We start from the raw sequence: 13,851 nt of genomic DNA on the forward strand, positions 1-13,851 counted from the left end.
TCCTGAGATGCAGAGATGGGTGAATAGGTGAGGTCACTCAAGGAGAGTGTCAGAAAAGCAAGGGGACAGTGATGAGAAGAGCTGAGGCACATGCTGAATGACAGGACAGGGCAGGCAACGGAGCCTGGAGGAGACCAGAGTGACCAGTGGGGTCGCTGCTTGAAGGCAGGAGGCCTTGAAGGCAAGGAAGGGCACCATCAGGTGTGGGCCGAGGTCTCTGGTGGCTGAGGAGAGTGGGTGGGCACATGTCAGGGAGTGGTGGGCAGAGGGGGTGTCCAGTGCTGGGTGCTGGAGGGCACGTGCCAGCAGGGTGCAGGCAGAAGAGAGGAGGATGGGAATGAGGCTGGACCTCCCTGAGGAAAGGGCCCAGGACCACCCAGGCTGGGGAGTGTTGGCTGTCAGAACACCCCCCTTGTCTTCTGAGCTGGAAGGGGTGACAGTCACAGGTTGTGAGATCGAGCCCCACACTGGGCTCTGTGCTGGGTGTGGAGCCTGTCTAAGAACCTGTCTCTTCCTCTCCCTCTGCATACCCCCTCTCCCGCTCGGGTTTCCCCTCTCTCTCTCTCTTAAAAAAAAAAAAAAAAAAAAAGTAGCACTGGCTAAGCTCAGAGGTGCTGGGAAAGGCGGTTAGAGTTTGCCCTGAGTGCGATTCAGAAGTAAAATAATACGCATCTTTACACTGAGGTATCATTTACTTCCCACAAAATGCACAGGTTTTGGGGTCCAGCTCACAGCATCTTTCACCTGCATACATTCATGTAACCAGCACCCAGATCAAGTTATAGAACATTTCCTGTCCCCCAGAAAGTGTCCTCCTGCCTGATCCTGGTGGTGACCCCCTCCCCAAGGAAGTGATATTTTCACATGTAGGTTTTTGAGTGATTAATTAACCATTTGGCTTGAGGTGGGTGAGGGGGGAAGGGGGCCCTGCCTGGACCCCACAGTGTATGTTTCCTTTCCCAAATACCTTTGTGTCTATTCTCTTTTCTTGTTTTCAAAAAAGTGTTTGGTGAACCGTTGATGAGAAGTGTATTGACCTAACATGGTGCTGAACAATCACAGGCTTCTTAGACACCTGTGTAAGGAGCAGGTTGTTTCCTCTAGTGCTCTCCCTCTCCAGAGGGCTTTGTTCGTTCAACGCTGCACAAAGGCTCTTTGGCTCTTGGCCCCCTCCTAAAGGGAAGGCTCCGTGTCATGGACTGACATCCAACTCATACATGGAAGGACCAGGTTGCCGGGAGCAGCCTCGGGTGCCACCCCGTGACCTTGAGTGCATGACCTCACCTCTGTGCCCCACGGTTTCCTCACGAGTCCCTCTCATTAACTGGTCAGTGGGAACACAGAGAAGCACCCGATATCGCGTCCACATCCTAGTGCCCACCGCAGTACTCGGGGAACAAGCGTGTGCCGTGTGCCAAGGACCCAGTCACGGACGGCACAGGCTCACCCTGCACTTGCAGAGCTCACGGGCTAGAGCAGGGAGGCGGAAGGTCAGGGGCGACAGTGGAGCTGGGTGTCGGGGGTAGGAGGCCTCCCTAGATAGTCCCTAGGGAAGGCTTCCCTGTGGAGGGGACCAGATGGTGCAAAGGCCTTGAGGTGGGAGTACGCTCAGCGGTGTGAGAAACAGCATGGGGACATTATGGCTGGAACCGGGAACGAAGTGGGGGATGGCAGTGGGAGGTGAGGTCTTAGCAGAGCCAGAAAATATGCAGCCTTCGGACTGTGGCGAGGAGTCCAGATATTTGGAGGGGACTTTAGAAGTACTTTTTATAGACTGTGATTATAAAAAACAAAAAAAAAATCCAGTTGGGGATATTGGCCCATCGACAGACAGATTCCCTTATAGTCACAAAACCCAGCATGGGGAGAGTATTTTATCCCTGCCCTCTGCTGTTCTCCCCTCCCCAACTTTCCCTCCAGCCAAAGTTAACCTTTTAATTGCCTTTATTTTTAAAATTTTTTTAAAAATTTTATTTATTTGAGAAAGTGAGAGCGAGAGAGCGAGCCCAAGTGGGCAGAGGGAGGGGCCGAGGGTGAGGGAGAAGCAGGCTCCCTTCCTGCTGAGCAGGAAGCCTGATGCGGGACTTGATCCCAGGACCCTGGGATCATGACCCGAGCTGAGGGCAGACACTTAACTGACTGAGTCACCCAGGTGCCCCTTAACTGCCTTTATTTTATTTTTTATTTTTTTTAAAGATTTTATTTATTTGAGAAAGAGAGAATGAGAGATAGAGAGCACGAGAGGGAAGAGGGTCAGAGGGAGAAGCAGACTCCCCGCTGAGCAGGGAGCCCGATGTGGGACTCGATCCCGGGACTCCAGGATCATGACCTGAGCCGAAGGCAGTCCCTTAACCAACTGAGCCACCCGGGTGCCCCCCTTAACTGCCTTTAAAAGACACACTTCACCTCTCTCTTTGTATATTTGAATTAATTTATGTCTCTTTGTTGCCATTATTAGTTTTCTTTCCCTTTTTTCCTTTCTTTCTTTTTTTCTTTCTTTTCTTTTCTTTCTTTCTGTCTTCTCTCTTTCTCTCACTCTCTTTTTTTTTTTCCTGAGTTTTCATCAGTTTTCTTTGTCTCAATGCCTGGTCCTGTCTTATTTGTTCAGAAATGATAACTGATCTTTTTCAGTAGCCCCTCACCCAGCAGTGCTGTGGGGCCAACACAGGGCTCCGGCGTGGAAGGTGTGCAGCCAGTATTTGTGGGCTGATTGAATCCAAACAGATAGATGAGATTCAAGGGACAAACCAGCAAACATGATTCTCTGGGTGCCCTCCCTCAGCGCCCAGACACCCAAGAACACCGTGGCTGCTGATGGGGCCCAGTGACTTGCTATGACGTGGATGATGTTCTTTCTTCTCTTTTGAAGCCCTGGACATGAATGCTTTCATTAAGGCCATGAGGAAGATTCTGAGCAATATGTCAGATGAGATGCTGGAGGCGCTGTTTCTGAAGGTGGACACAGACTGTACTGGCTCCGTCACCTGGGTGAGGAGGGTGCCCCTGCTGCCTCAGGTAGCTGGAGGGACACTGAAGGGTCCAGGCGTGGTGGATCTGTAGGGCACGTGGAGGGCTGAAGATGGGGAAGTGGTTAAGGCATCAGAAAGCCACCTGTGGATTCTGGGGTGCTTGTTGGGTAGAGGGAACCCTCCTGAGACTTCTGTGAGCAGGGCTTACTGCAGCTCATTCTTCTCCTGGGAGTTAGGAGAGTGTATGACAAATGTCAGTGACCTGGCAGTAAGGACACCGCCCACCAGCCCCCCATTCAGTCCCAGCAGGTGCCACAACCATCTCATGGCCCTTTCTGGCCACTTAGCCAACAGGCAGGCCTGTGGCTTTTCCATCCAAAAATGCCAGGGTTTTAGAGCAGATTTTTTCCCTGATTCTGTATGTTCTGTGATGAGCAGGCATACCATTCAAGAATATGGAATACAGAAAGATACAGAAAAGTACAACAAAATAGTCTGATGTATTGACATAGCAATGCCCACATGATTACTAGCCTTTATACCGGCGTTGTGCTAAGCACTTTATGTATTATTTTACTTAAATTTCACAGGAATCCTACAGGGTAGGTCTTGTTATTTACCTTAATTTGACAGATTGGGAAACTGAGGCATGAAGAAGTTAAGAAACTTGCCCAGAGTGACAGAGCTAGTTAGCAGCTGAACTAGTCTTCAGACCTGGGGAGTTTGCCGTAGGAGCCCGGGTGTTAACTACTCTGACATTCCTCTCCTCGGCTTAGGCATACATACTATTTTGTTTTTTCTTTCATTTCTCTTAATATTCTACAATAAACATGTTTCCAGAATTCTCTGCTATCTACACAATGATTTAATAACTCCCTCTTTCTTTATAAAGAAATGGTTTGTATGGTGGCCTGTTTTGGCCTTTATGAGGCATCAGTAGATTCTAGAGTTGCCCTCTGGCCTGGCTTCTGGGTCTTCCCCTGCTGTTAACTTGTTATGTGAGCTGGGACAACTCATCTCTACTTTTATGGGCCTCAGTCTTATTACCCATAAAGTGAGGGTGAACAAAGAGATTCAAACAAGATGCCGGATGTGGCGATGATGTGCAGATGTGTTTAGCATCACGGAAACGCATGAAGGAGGGGGGTGCTGCTATATGTCCTTGGGATCCCAGATCCCAGAACAGCTCAGGGGCTGGGCTCCTCCCCTTGGCCAGCTCCAGGAAGCAGCAGCCAGAGAGCCAGAGAGCCCCTTGGAAGGGGCTGGGAAGCATGGGGGAGGCACCGGAAGCCAGGCATTGGCCCCCAAAGCCCAGTGCTCTGATAGCTCGGCCAACGCTGTCCTGCCTCGTGTTTCTTCCCGAGGCAGCAGAAGTATGTGGATTACATGATGCGGGAGTTGCAGAGAAGGGAGAGGATGAAAACAAGCCAGTACCGCCTGCGCTTCCACCTTCCCATGAGGATCGTCCCCCTGTAAGCAGCCTCTCCCTGGACTGAAGGGGTGTGTGGGAACAAGGAGCGAGCGCTGCTCCCTGAGTCTGCCAGCCACTCTTTGTGGGGCCATCAAGGCTCCTTTCAGCCCCTCGACCCTGTAGGCGAGCCTGAGCATTGAGGTGGGTGACGTGTTCCCACTTTACAGACAAGGAAACAGAGGTTCGGGGAGGTCAAATGAGAATGGTGGGGTTGCTGTTTTGGACCCTCCCTGCAGCATCACCGTTTCTCCTGCTTCCTCCCGCCGCTAGTGCTGAGTGGGCCTGGGGCTTTTATCCACAGGGCACAGATGGCTCACATGGCGGGGAGTAAAAGCCATCACGGGAAGCTGCTCCTGGAGGCCACACCAGGCCTCGGGAACGGGCCACGGATCACTCCTGGAGCATGTGGCTCTGTCCCTGCCTTGACCCCCTCCTGACCCTGCCTGTTTGCTCCCCCTCGTGGCTCCTCCGCACCGTGCCATCTGGACCTTCACCTCATCTTTCTGTGCCATGACCCTGTCTGCTCCCGCACCTCTGAACTCCCTAAGAACAAGGAACCCTCCAGTGGATCTGGCCAATGGCCCAGGCCTCTTCCCAGAGTTCCTTTCCCGGAGACCACCTGGGGGTTTGCGCACCTCCTGCCCAGTGCAGGCAGCTGGGGCCAGGGAGCCAGGTCCTCTGGTCCAACACTTGGTGACCAGCATTTGTGGCCTGGTTAGGAGGTGCTGTGGCTGGATCTGTTCTCGGGACCACCTCCAGAGCAGGCTATGGGAAAGACGGTGAACCAGAAGTAGTCTCTGCCCCAGAACACCTGGAGATTCAGAGAGATGGTGTAATGAAAACCAGGAAAGGGAACTAAAACAATTTTGGTCAAGATTCAGTTGAGGAATAGTCAATAAATATGAACGATGAAGGATTTTATAACCATACATGATGACCTGATGTGGCCAAGCCTTCATGCGTCTTTCTATTTCCTTGGGACGTTTAGATTCCCAAGGGTGCTTAAAGGGCCAGAACCAAAAACATTAAGAAGCCTGTCGCTATTTTCCCCTATTTATTTGCTCAACCTTCAAACCCAGAGAGCATTTCCAGCTTGGCAGAGAAAATAGCCAAGTACTATTTAACTACCTTCATGAACGGGTCATCTTAAAATTTGGCTCCCCATTCCTGAGTCTGGGTCAAGATCACTGAATGCCCCCTCTGGGATGCCTCCGCAGTCTGGCAGGCGGAGGTGCTGGCCCTGTGGCGTAACACCTCCTGAGGGCTCCACTCACTTCTCATGGCTTCTCACTTGTTGTGTCGACCCCTCAGGGTCCCGTGGCCCTGAAGCGACAGGTGGCCCTGGGAATGATGCTTGAGGGCAGACCGGGCAGCGCTGCAGGCCGTGGGGGGCGGGGGAGAGAGAGGAGCCGTGTCCAGACACACCATCACCCTCTCTCCTGCTGAGACTGTTTCGGACGTGGAATTTCACAGGCTTGTGGGTTAGCCCTCAGCCACAGGTCACATGGTGTCCACAGTGAGATTTGCAGAGGACCCCAGCTGGAGTAGGGATGGAGCTGCCGAGGTTCTAATTTGAGCTCTGCCTGTAGCCAGGACATAACTCTAGGCAAATGCTTATCCCTGGGTCCCTGTGAGGTGAGTTAACATCCCCTGCTCCGCCAGGGCCTGGAGGTGTGGGAACGTCAGGTGGGAGAGTGTGTGCTGTGCCATGTCTAGAAGTCAATATGGTGCTCCCGTTAGCAGCCAGCCCGCCAGCTTAGCCAGCTTGGGGCAGGAAAGAAGGCATCACTGTAGCCTGCTGGGAAGTCCTGCAAGGCCAGGCCTGCCGTGGGAGCCCTTTGCTGGGCTCAGGACCTGGCCTTGGAGATGAGGAGTCAGGTACACGGGGTTCTGTTGGATACACTGTCCCTTGTCTACTTTTATCGCGTGCTTGGGTTATACTCCCTTTCTCTACCCCGAGTTGCCAGAATCTCTTATTATGAAGGTTTCAGTGGCAAGCCCCCCTCCACTCGCCTCCTGTAGACCATTTTTCTCATAAAAGAAGTTTTGCAAAAGACCTCTGTTCTCTGCCTCCTCTGACCCTGTCCCATCCTGAGGAAGCTGATTGGCTGTGTGATAGGAGAAGCTACTGCTTGTGGAGCCCTGTCTCATACCAGCGGCCTTTTTGGGTCTCTCTTTCTTTCGGCCACCGCTGATAATGGTAGAAACCCGCCTGGCAGAGTCACACGTCGCGCGAGCGTGCGCACCTGCGAAGGGAGCTCCCCTTGCTTGCTCTCTCCTTCCTCCTCTGTGCTCTTCATTCTGTTTTTGTTTGAGTCCTTCTCTCTCCTCCATCACCTTCCACAGGAACCATGGCTGTGAGATTGTGAAGGTGCAGTTTTTAACCCAGCGGTTCAAGAAGACGGGACATCTCCTGACTGTCACCAAGGATGGGATCTTGCAGATCTGGTCTGAGGCCTTCTCGCTGCTTAACTCCTTTAGGGTGAGGGAGGCCCACCCGTGGAGACACATGGGGTGGTCGGGGAGGCTTTGCCTTTGTACCTCGATAGTGAAGGTGACCCGGACCCAGAGTAAGCTCAGTCTTGGGTTCATGGTCACTGTGGTCACTGCTCCCAGGGTCAGGTTCTGGCTTCACTGTGGGACTGGGACCCTCATGTTCATCTTCTGTAAGCAGGATGACACCTGGGGGTTTGGATGTCCAACAGTTTTTACACCCAGTTTTTCCAAACAGAATGTCACTGTAGCCCTCCCTGGCCACCAGGCTTACTTCTGGGCCCCATTTCAGTAAGTGGTATCATCACCCGCCAAGGTTCCTGTGTTAGAGATCAGCCCCCTCTCCTTTCCCTGTCACAACCACTCCATCACCAGGTGCTGCTGATTCAAAGCCTTCACCTGGACCGGGCGGGAAATCACAGTGGTTGTGAGAGTGGGCTCTGGAGCCCACCTTAGAACCTGACACTACCACCTTCCAGCTCTGTGACCTTGGACAGTATATAGGTCTCAGTTTCCTCATCTGTCACATGGGGTCACTGTAACCCCCTCAGGCTTCTGGGAGGATTTAATGACATAATAATACCCATAAGGTACTCAGAGTAGGACAAGGCCTCCAGTGAGTGCCGGACAAATATAAGCTGACATCATCATTGTCTTTGTGCTGTTGGCTCCTGGCCAAGTGCAGTAAGTGGGAAAACACTCAGGAAGACTGGCTGTGCACTTAGTGTCACCAGGCCAGGCCAGAATCGTCCAGCACATGAGGAAGGCACAGCTCCCCAGAGAAGGAAGGCTTCCTGAGAAGGCTACCAGCAGCAGGAAGGGTTTCAGAAGCCTGTGAAACAGCAGTGTTTCATAGATGCATCAGGGGGAGTCCCCTGGGGCCGGAGGGTTCTGGCTCATCCCCTCTCGGTTGCCTAGGGAGACAGCTCAGGTCTGTGGAGGTCCAGTGACTCTCTTGGGTGTACTTGGTAGCCCAGGACCAAGGGGGACTCACACCCGAGTTCCTGAGGCTAGGGTTTCTGGCACCCTCCACCCTCTTTTTCTCTGTGTGTTTATTTTGGTGGGAAGAGGGCACTTTATAGCCTGAGCTAAATAATGTTGGTTATGGCTGCTACTTGATCACCTCAGCACCCCTCAGAGGCCAAGTCTGGGAGGGTTGAGGAGGACAGAGGGAGGCTCACCGGAAGGCCCAACATTCCTCCTTGAGGGGCTGCTTGGGCAAGTAGATATTGGCAAGAGTGATCCACCAAGCACTGTCCATGAACACCCACTGCATGCCGTGGTCATGCAGATGGAAAATACTGGAGTCTGCGGGGAGAGGCCTGGGCTTCACTTCACAGCTGTGCAGCCTTGGATGAGTCACTGAAACTCCTTAGGGTGGCCCTGGGCCTCTGGGAGGAACATGGAGGTGATGGGCGTTACAGTCCCCGCTACTGTGTGTAGGTGGCCAAGGGGCCTGGCCCATTGTCCTCACTGCCTAGCTGCCAGCACCAGCCTCTGTGCTCTCGGTGTGTCTGCGTTCTGATGCAATGGTCCCCTCCCTGCCCCAGCCTTTGCTGGCCCTTCCGCATCGCCACCTAGAAGAGCTGCCTGAAAGCCCCCTTCCCTTCTGTTTCATGTGGCACTCCTCCCTGCTTCCTTCAGTTCCCAGTCTGTGGCCTTATTCGGGGAGTAAAATACAAGTTTCTTAGCTGGTCACCCTGAACTCCTCTCCCATCCTCCCATTCCCCGAGCCTCCTCTTTCCCTGGACACCAAAGTCCATTCCTGCTGACATGCCTTTTGTGTGGCATCCCCCACCTGGAGCCTGGAGTGCCCACTCAAATTCCGTCTGCAGGGGTGTTACGTGAGGCTGGCAGGGGAGCGCGGAAAGGCACCTCACACCCTGGCAGGACGATTTCTTGTTCAGAAGCTGCTTGAACCAGGTGACACCCACAGATGGTAAACAAGATTCAGACAAAACAAGCAAAAATGAATACAATGTTCTGTGTCTATTATATCTCAATTAAACTGGCGGGGAGGAAAGAGACAGGCAGAAGGGCAGTTCGTGGGAAGTCAGTCTCCCTCTCCCAGACCCTAATTCTCTCCTGGGAGGTAACTTCTATGACCAGTTTTGGGGTGCTCTTCCGTGGTTAGACTGTACGCACATCCCCCACCCCTTTCTTTTTAAATATACACATGGTAGCACGTGATAGTGCTGCTTTCTACCTTGCCTTCTCATTGCATAATAGATCCTGGTGACTCCTCTCTGTGGCAGGTGCACACCTCCCTCGTTTGTAAAGTCCGAGTGGTGCTGCGGTTTGGGTTTATATCTGCGCTCCTCTGCAGGCAGCCTGTGGCCTGTTGCTATCACAGCAATATAGCAGGGCCCGCCCTCGCACGCACTTCTCTGTGAGCAGGTGGGAACACATCCATAGATGTGGCTTGGAAGTAGATCCCAGGATTACAAACCATGCACATTTAAAACTGATGAGTGGGGCGCCTGGGTGGCTCAGTCGGTTAACTGTCTTGACTTCAGCTCAGGTCATGATCTCAGGGTCCTGGGATCAGGCCCCTGTGTCAGGTGGGTTCCACGCCCAGTGGGGAGTCTGTTCTCCCTCTGCAAGCCCCTCTCCTACTTGTGCTCTCTCTCTCTCAAATAAATAAATAAAATCTTTAAAAAAGTACTTAAGGGGCGCCTGGGTGGCTCAGTCGTTAAGCGTCTGCCTTCGGCTCAGGTCATGATTCCAGGTCCTGGGATCGAGCCCCGCATCGGGCTCCCTTCCCCGCGGGAAGCCTGCTTCTCCCTCTCCCACTCCCCCTGCTTGTGTTCCCTCTCTCGCTGTGTCTCTCTCTGTCAAATAAATAAATAAAATCTTTAAAAAAAAAAAAGTACTTAAAACTTTAATGAGCATGTCAAATGGCTCTAAAAAGGGGTTGTGAGGAGGGGTGTTCCTTAAGCCCATTTTACAGATGTGGAAACTGAGACTCAGAGAGGTCAGGGAACTTCAAAGGCCCTATCAGTAGTTGGTGGGAACACTGGGCTCCATACCAGGTCTATGGCTGGCTCCAGGGCCTTGGGTGGCAGGAGAGGGCTCATGGGATCCTGTGCTCCTGGTGTGCTCTGCTGGGCAAACCTCCCCAGCCCAGATCTCTGCTCTTCCTCTGGCCAGCTTAACCAGATCCAGCAGGTCTATAACCTGCAGATGTGGGTCATCGACATGGTGTGTCTCTATAACATGAACCTGATTGCAGTTGCATCTACTGACCAGAAGATAGGTGAGTCCCTGACAGCTCCCCAGGCCTGCTCTCGGCCATTGGAGGGCATGCATTTACACTTGGAGAGACCTGTCACCAAGCCAGCTGTGGGCATGGGTTAGAGTCCTCTGGGGGTGCTGCAGGCTGGTAAGCAGATGCTGCGTGTTGTCACCAGACCCCCAAGGCCTGGGACGTGGGCTTGGGTTCCATGCATGTCTCCCCATCTCTGTCTTCCCCAGAGTTCTTTGACATTAGCAACCGTAACTGTGCCCGGGCCTTCACCTTCATTGATCTGGACAGCTGTGTCCTGGCCATGGACTACTGGTGAGTCTCAGGGAGATTGGCACACAGCCTTGGTGGCCACATCACTCAGCAGGGTTGGGACTCCCAGAAAGCCTCTCTGGAAACAGCCCTGGAAAGATTCCCACTCTGTGTGTCTGTGTCCTCTTCAGCAAGCTGCCCCTCCTGGCGGGGGTGGGGGGGTGTCACTCAGTCATCAGTCCCTCTTCCTCCCATGCCCTGAGCAAGTCAGCCACCGAATCCTGGCAGAGGCTTGTCCCGCCAAGGCCGAGGACTCTGGGAGTGTCATGGTCCATCAGTAGGGGTGAGCTGGTAATGAGCATCTGGAGGACCAGGACTCATTTGTTTGGGTTTTAAAAGAAAACAGTGATTTCTTTTGGACCTGGTTCACCGATGATCTGGATCTGGGCGGCTGGGCCCATGTTTGTCAGCTGTTGAGGGCAAGGCTGGAACTGCTCTCGCTCCCAGGTGGAGGAACGTCGTTGGACACTGGGAGGGTGGAGGGTTGCAGCTGGTGTGTGCAACCCAGCCTTTTCTGTCCCCACCCCCCCTCAGGTCTGACTATCACAGAGGTGTGTTCTGCTACGGGGACACCAAAGGCAACGTCATCGTCTTCACCTCTGACAATGTGACCCACGGGTTGTTCAACCCCCGAATCCTTCCCAGGACCTCCAAATGGGGTAGCTAAGATGCTGGGGAATTGGGGGAGGGGGGAGATGGCCCTGCCCTGAGGAGCTCTTCCCTCTCCCGCCTTGCAGCTCAGGAGCCCCTGAGGGGCAGTGAGGCCGTATGCTCAGCTCAGAGTGGCCTGTGGGACGGGGTGATGAGAGGACAGCGGGAGCCAGAGAGGGCTGAGGAGACAATCTCTGTGAAGGCAGGAGGTTGCACAGGGGAGGCTGAGGGGAGGGGCTGCAGGACCCTGCTCATCCCAGCAAGAACGAGCCTGGGCCAGCTGTGTGACCCTGGGGAAGCCGCTCACCCGCTCTGGGTCTTGGGATGACAGCACTACCTTTCTCCATGGTCCGGAGGAGGGTCTGCTCTCCTTGGCTGGGAGTGGCCTCTGTTGGTGGGGCTGGGGGTGGGGCAGAAAGGCCTGCGGGAGAGCCTGGCTCAGCAAGGGTATGAGCATGCATAAGCACCATGACATCTCTTGAGCACTTGTGTGCTGCGTGCTTTGGGCACATAGCCTCCTCCAGTCCCCCACCCACTGCCAGGAGGGAGCCGCTGCTGCTACAGTCCATTAAGAGAGGCAGAAGCGTGCTTTCGGGGGTGCAGCACTTGCATGGGCCCCACAGGGTAAGTGGCCTGAAGCAGGCGGTCCGCCCCAGAGTCTGAAACTTAACCCCTTGCTGGGCTGTACCCCAGACTGACTGCCTGCTGCAGGGTACTGTTTGGGGCGGCTCTGCCAAGGGCACTGGATCCCAGCTCTGGGGCCTGGGGCTGTTGGGGGCTCGGCTGAGCTGGACCCTGTGCAGGATCGAGCCTTTGGTGCACAGTGTCAGGCCTCTAGGTTGCTTCGTACCATCTAGAGGAGGCCCCGGGCCACCAGGGGCCCCAGCCCCCAGGGACACTGACTCCCCTTCCACCCAGGACACCAGAGCAGCCCCTTGGGCTTCCAGTCAGAGTTTCTGAGCAGGACACTCTCCAAGGGCTCCCAGGTCCTGGTGATAACCTCTCCTGCTGAGCTTGACAGGGCAACACTCCCCCGACTGGCCAGACGGAAAATGGCTCCTGCCTCGGATACAGCAGTGGGCTGGCACCAGCTCCATTCCTGCCTCATCAGCGGCTGCCCCTGGTGCCTTCCCTCGCGCTGCCCCAACCGAGGCGGCTGTCTGGCTGAGGTCATGCCGTGCCACACTGGGAACTGGTATGGGAGGTTGTGGTGGTCTTTGAGCTGCGTGTTGGACAGGAGATCGGAGCAGGTGCAGATGAAGCTGGAGTGTAGGAAGGAGGCCTTCCATGCCACATGTGGCCTGAAGGCTGGGTCACGCACGAAGGTGGGCCCACCAGTGTGTTGACTTGGGAGGAGGTGGACGGACCAGCTCTGTGTGACCTGGTTCCAGTTGCTTAACCTCTCTGTACCTCAGTTCCCTTATTAAACAGGGATGAGCAGACTCAATTCATGGCTTTTCTGTAAGGTGGAAGGAGAGCATGCAATGTGAGGCACACAGTAAGGGCCAGGTGACTACCTCCCCTGACCTCCCGGGGCCCTCTCAGCCTCGTGGGAGAGGCAGACAGGCAAACAAGACTGCACTGCAGCCCTGGCTCAGCTTTCTCCCTCCTGCACCCTTGAAGGGCCCGCCCCACTTCAGCAACACTCCACCCCTTGGGACTTCCCTTGCCAGATGAGACCGGTGGCTTTGCAGCAGTGAAATGCTTGGCATAAGCCCCTAGGTCCCCCTCTCTTTTCTGCATTTTACCTGGGAGTTTCTCTCAGACTTGAGCCCAGATTGTTCCCATCCTTCTGACCCACCTCCTTAAACCCTGCTCTGCAGGCAGACCCAGGCTTGTTCCCATCACCACTGGCTCCATCTGCCTGTGTCAAACCTTTCCTTGTGCACAGGGGCCTTTCCCTGGAGGCTCCCGGGCCCGGCCGCTGGCCCTGGGAGGTTTCGGAGGCCAGGAGACTCTATAAACACCTCAAGGGCCAGGCTTTGCTTAAGGGCAGTTGCTCCAGGCATGTTTGCTGGACAAGGTGGGGCATGTCGTTTGAGGCATGATGGTAAACTTCCAAATGATCCTTTCCAGAAAGAGTAGAGCCTATAGTCTCAGTTGGTTCTCCAGTCCAGCAGAGCTGGAGCTCCCTGAATGAGAATCACCTTGTGTAGATTGCAGTATGCAGGGGAGAGGGAGGAGTCCGGGATGTAGGGCCAGCTCAGCATGCACAGGCACAGGGGCTCCAGGCAGCAGTGTTTATCTGCCTGGGTCTGTGTTTTGGGTGTTGAGTTCACCCCTCCGAATCCACCAGAACGTGGTAAAGCTTGAACGAGCATTTGGATGGAAAAGCCTTTTGAGACATACAGGAGTCGCAAACCAACTCAAGGTGTCCTCTGGGGTTTTGCTGATCTGGCAAAGGCTGGGAGCTGGTGATGTGGACCTCGGTTTTTCTCTCCTATCAGATCACTGGACCAAAGTTTCTGCACGGAAGCTCCTAAATGAAAAGTCCCCTTTGTATAGGAGTTACCAGCTGAAGGTAGGTTGTATCTTTCCTTGGCCTGTTACCATGGTAATTATCTGTACACACTCACCACTCAAAAATCAGTACAGAAAGTGGGTTTTCCCGCTGGGTTCAGTCTCAGGCCTCAGGGCTTGGTCACTGGGAGCAGTCTGGGGGCCGCTGTTGGATCCTGTGGCTCCTCTGCATGGCTCGTCTCTCTCACCAC

General features: G+C 54.2%; 1 protein-coding gene across 3 annotated transcripts in view; it reads left to right on the forward strand.

Moving 5' to 3' along the window:
• Positions 1-13,851, forward strand: part of EFCAB8 (EF-hand calcium binding domain 8) — a 63,102-nt gene that overhangs the window by 12,748 nt on the left and 36,503 nt on the right. For 2 of the 3 annotated variants that reach the window (XM_027621445.2, XM_027621446.2), the window contains exons 4-10: positions 2,870-2,988; positions 4,338-4,441; positions 6,787-6,922; positions 10,084-10,189; positions 10,408-10,492; positions 11,024-11,148; positions 13,588-13,661. In XM_027621445.2, the coding sequence (XP_027477246.2) occupies positions 2,870-2,988; positions 4,338-4,441; positions 6,787-6,922; positions 10,084-10,189; positions 10,408-10,492; positions 11,024-11,148; positions 13,588-13,661 (749 nt within the window). The remainder of the gene's footprint in view (positions 1-2,869; positions 2,989-4,337; positions 4,442-6,786; positions 6,923-10,083; positions 10,190-10,407; positions 10,493-11,023; positions 11,149-13,587; positions 13,662-13,851) is intronic. The other variant, XM_027621447.2, reaches the window with a different exon arrangement.

Source organism: Zalophus californianus, chromosome 8 (genome assembly GCF_009762305.2).
Source record: "Zalophus californianus isolate mZalCal1 chromosome 8, mZalCal1.pri.v2, whole genome shotgun sequence".
Lineage (NCBI taxonomy): Eukaryota > Metazoa > Chordata > Mammalia > Carnivora > Otariidae > Zalophus > Zalophus californianus.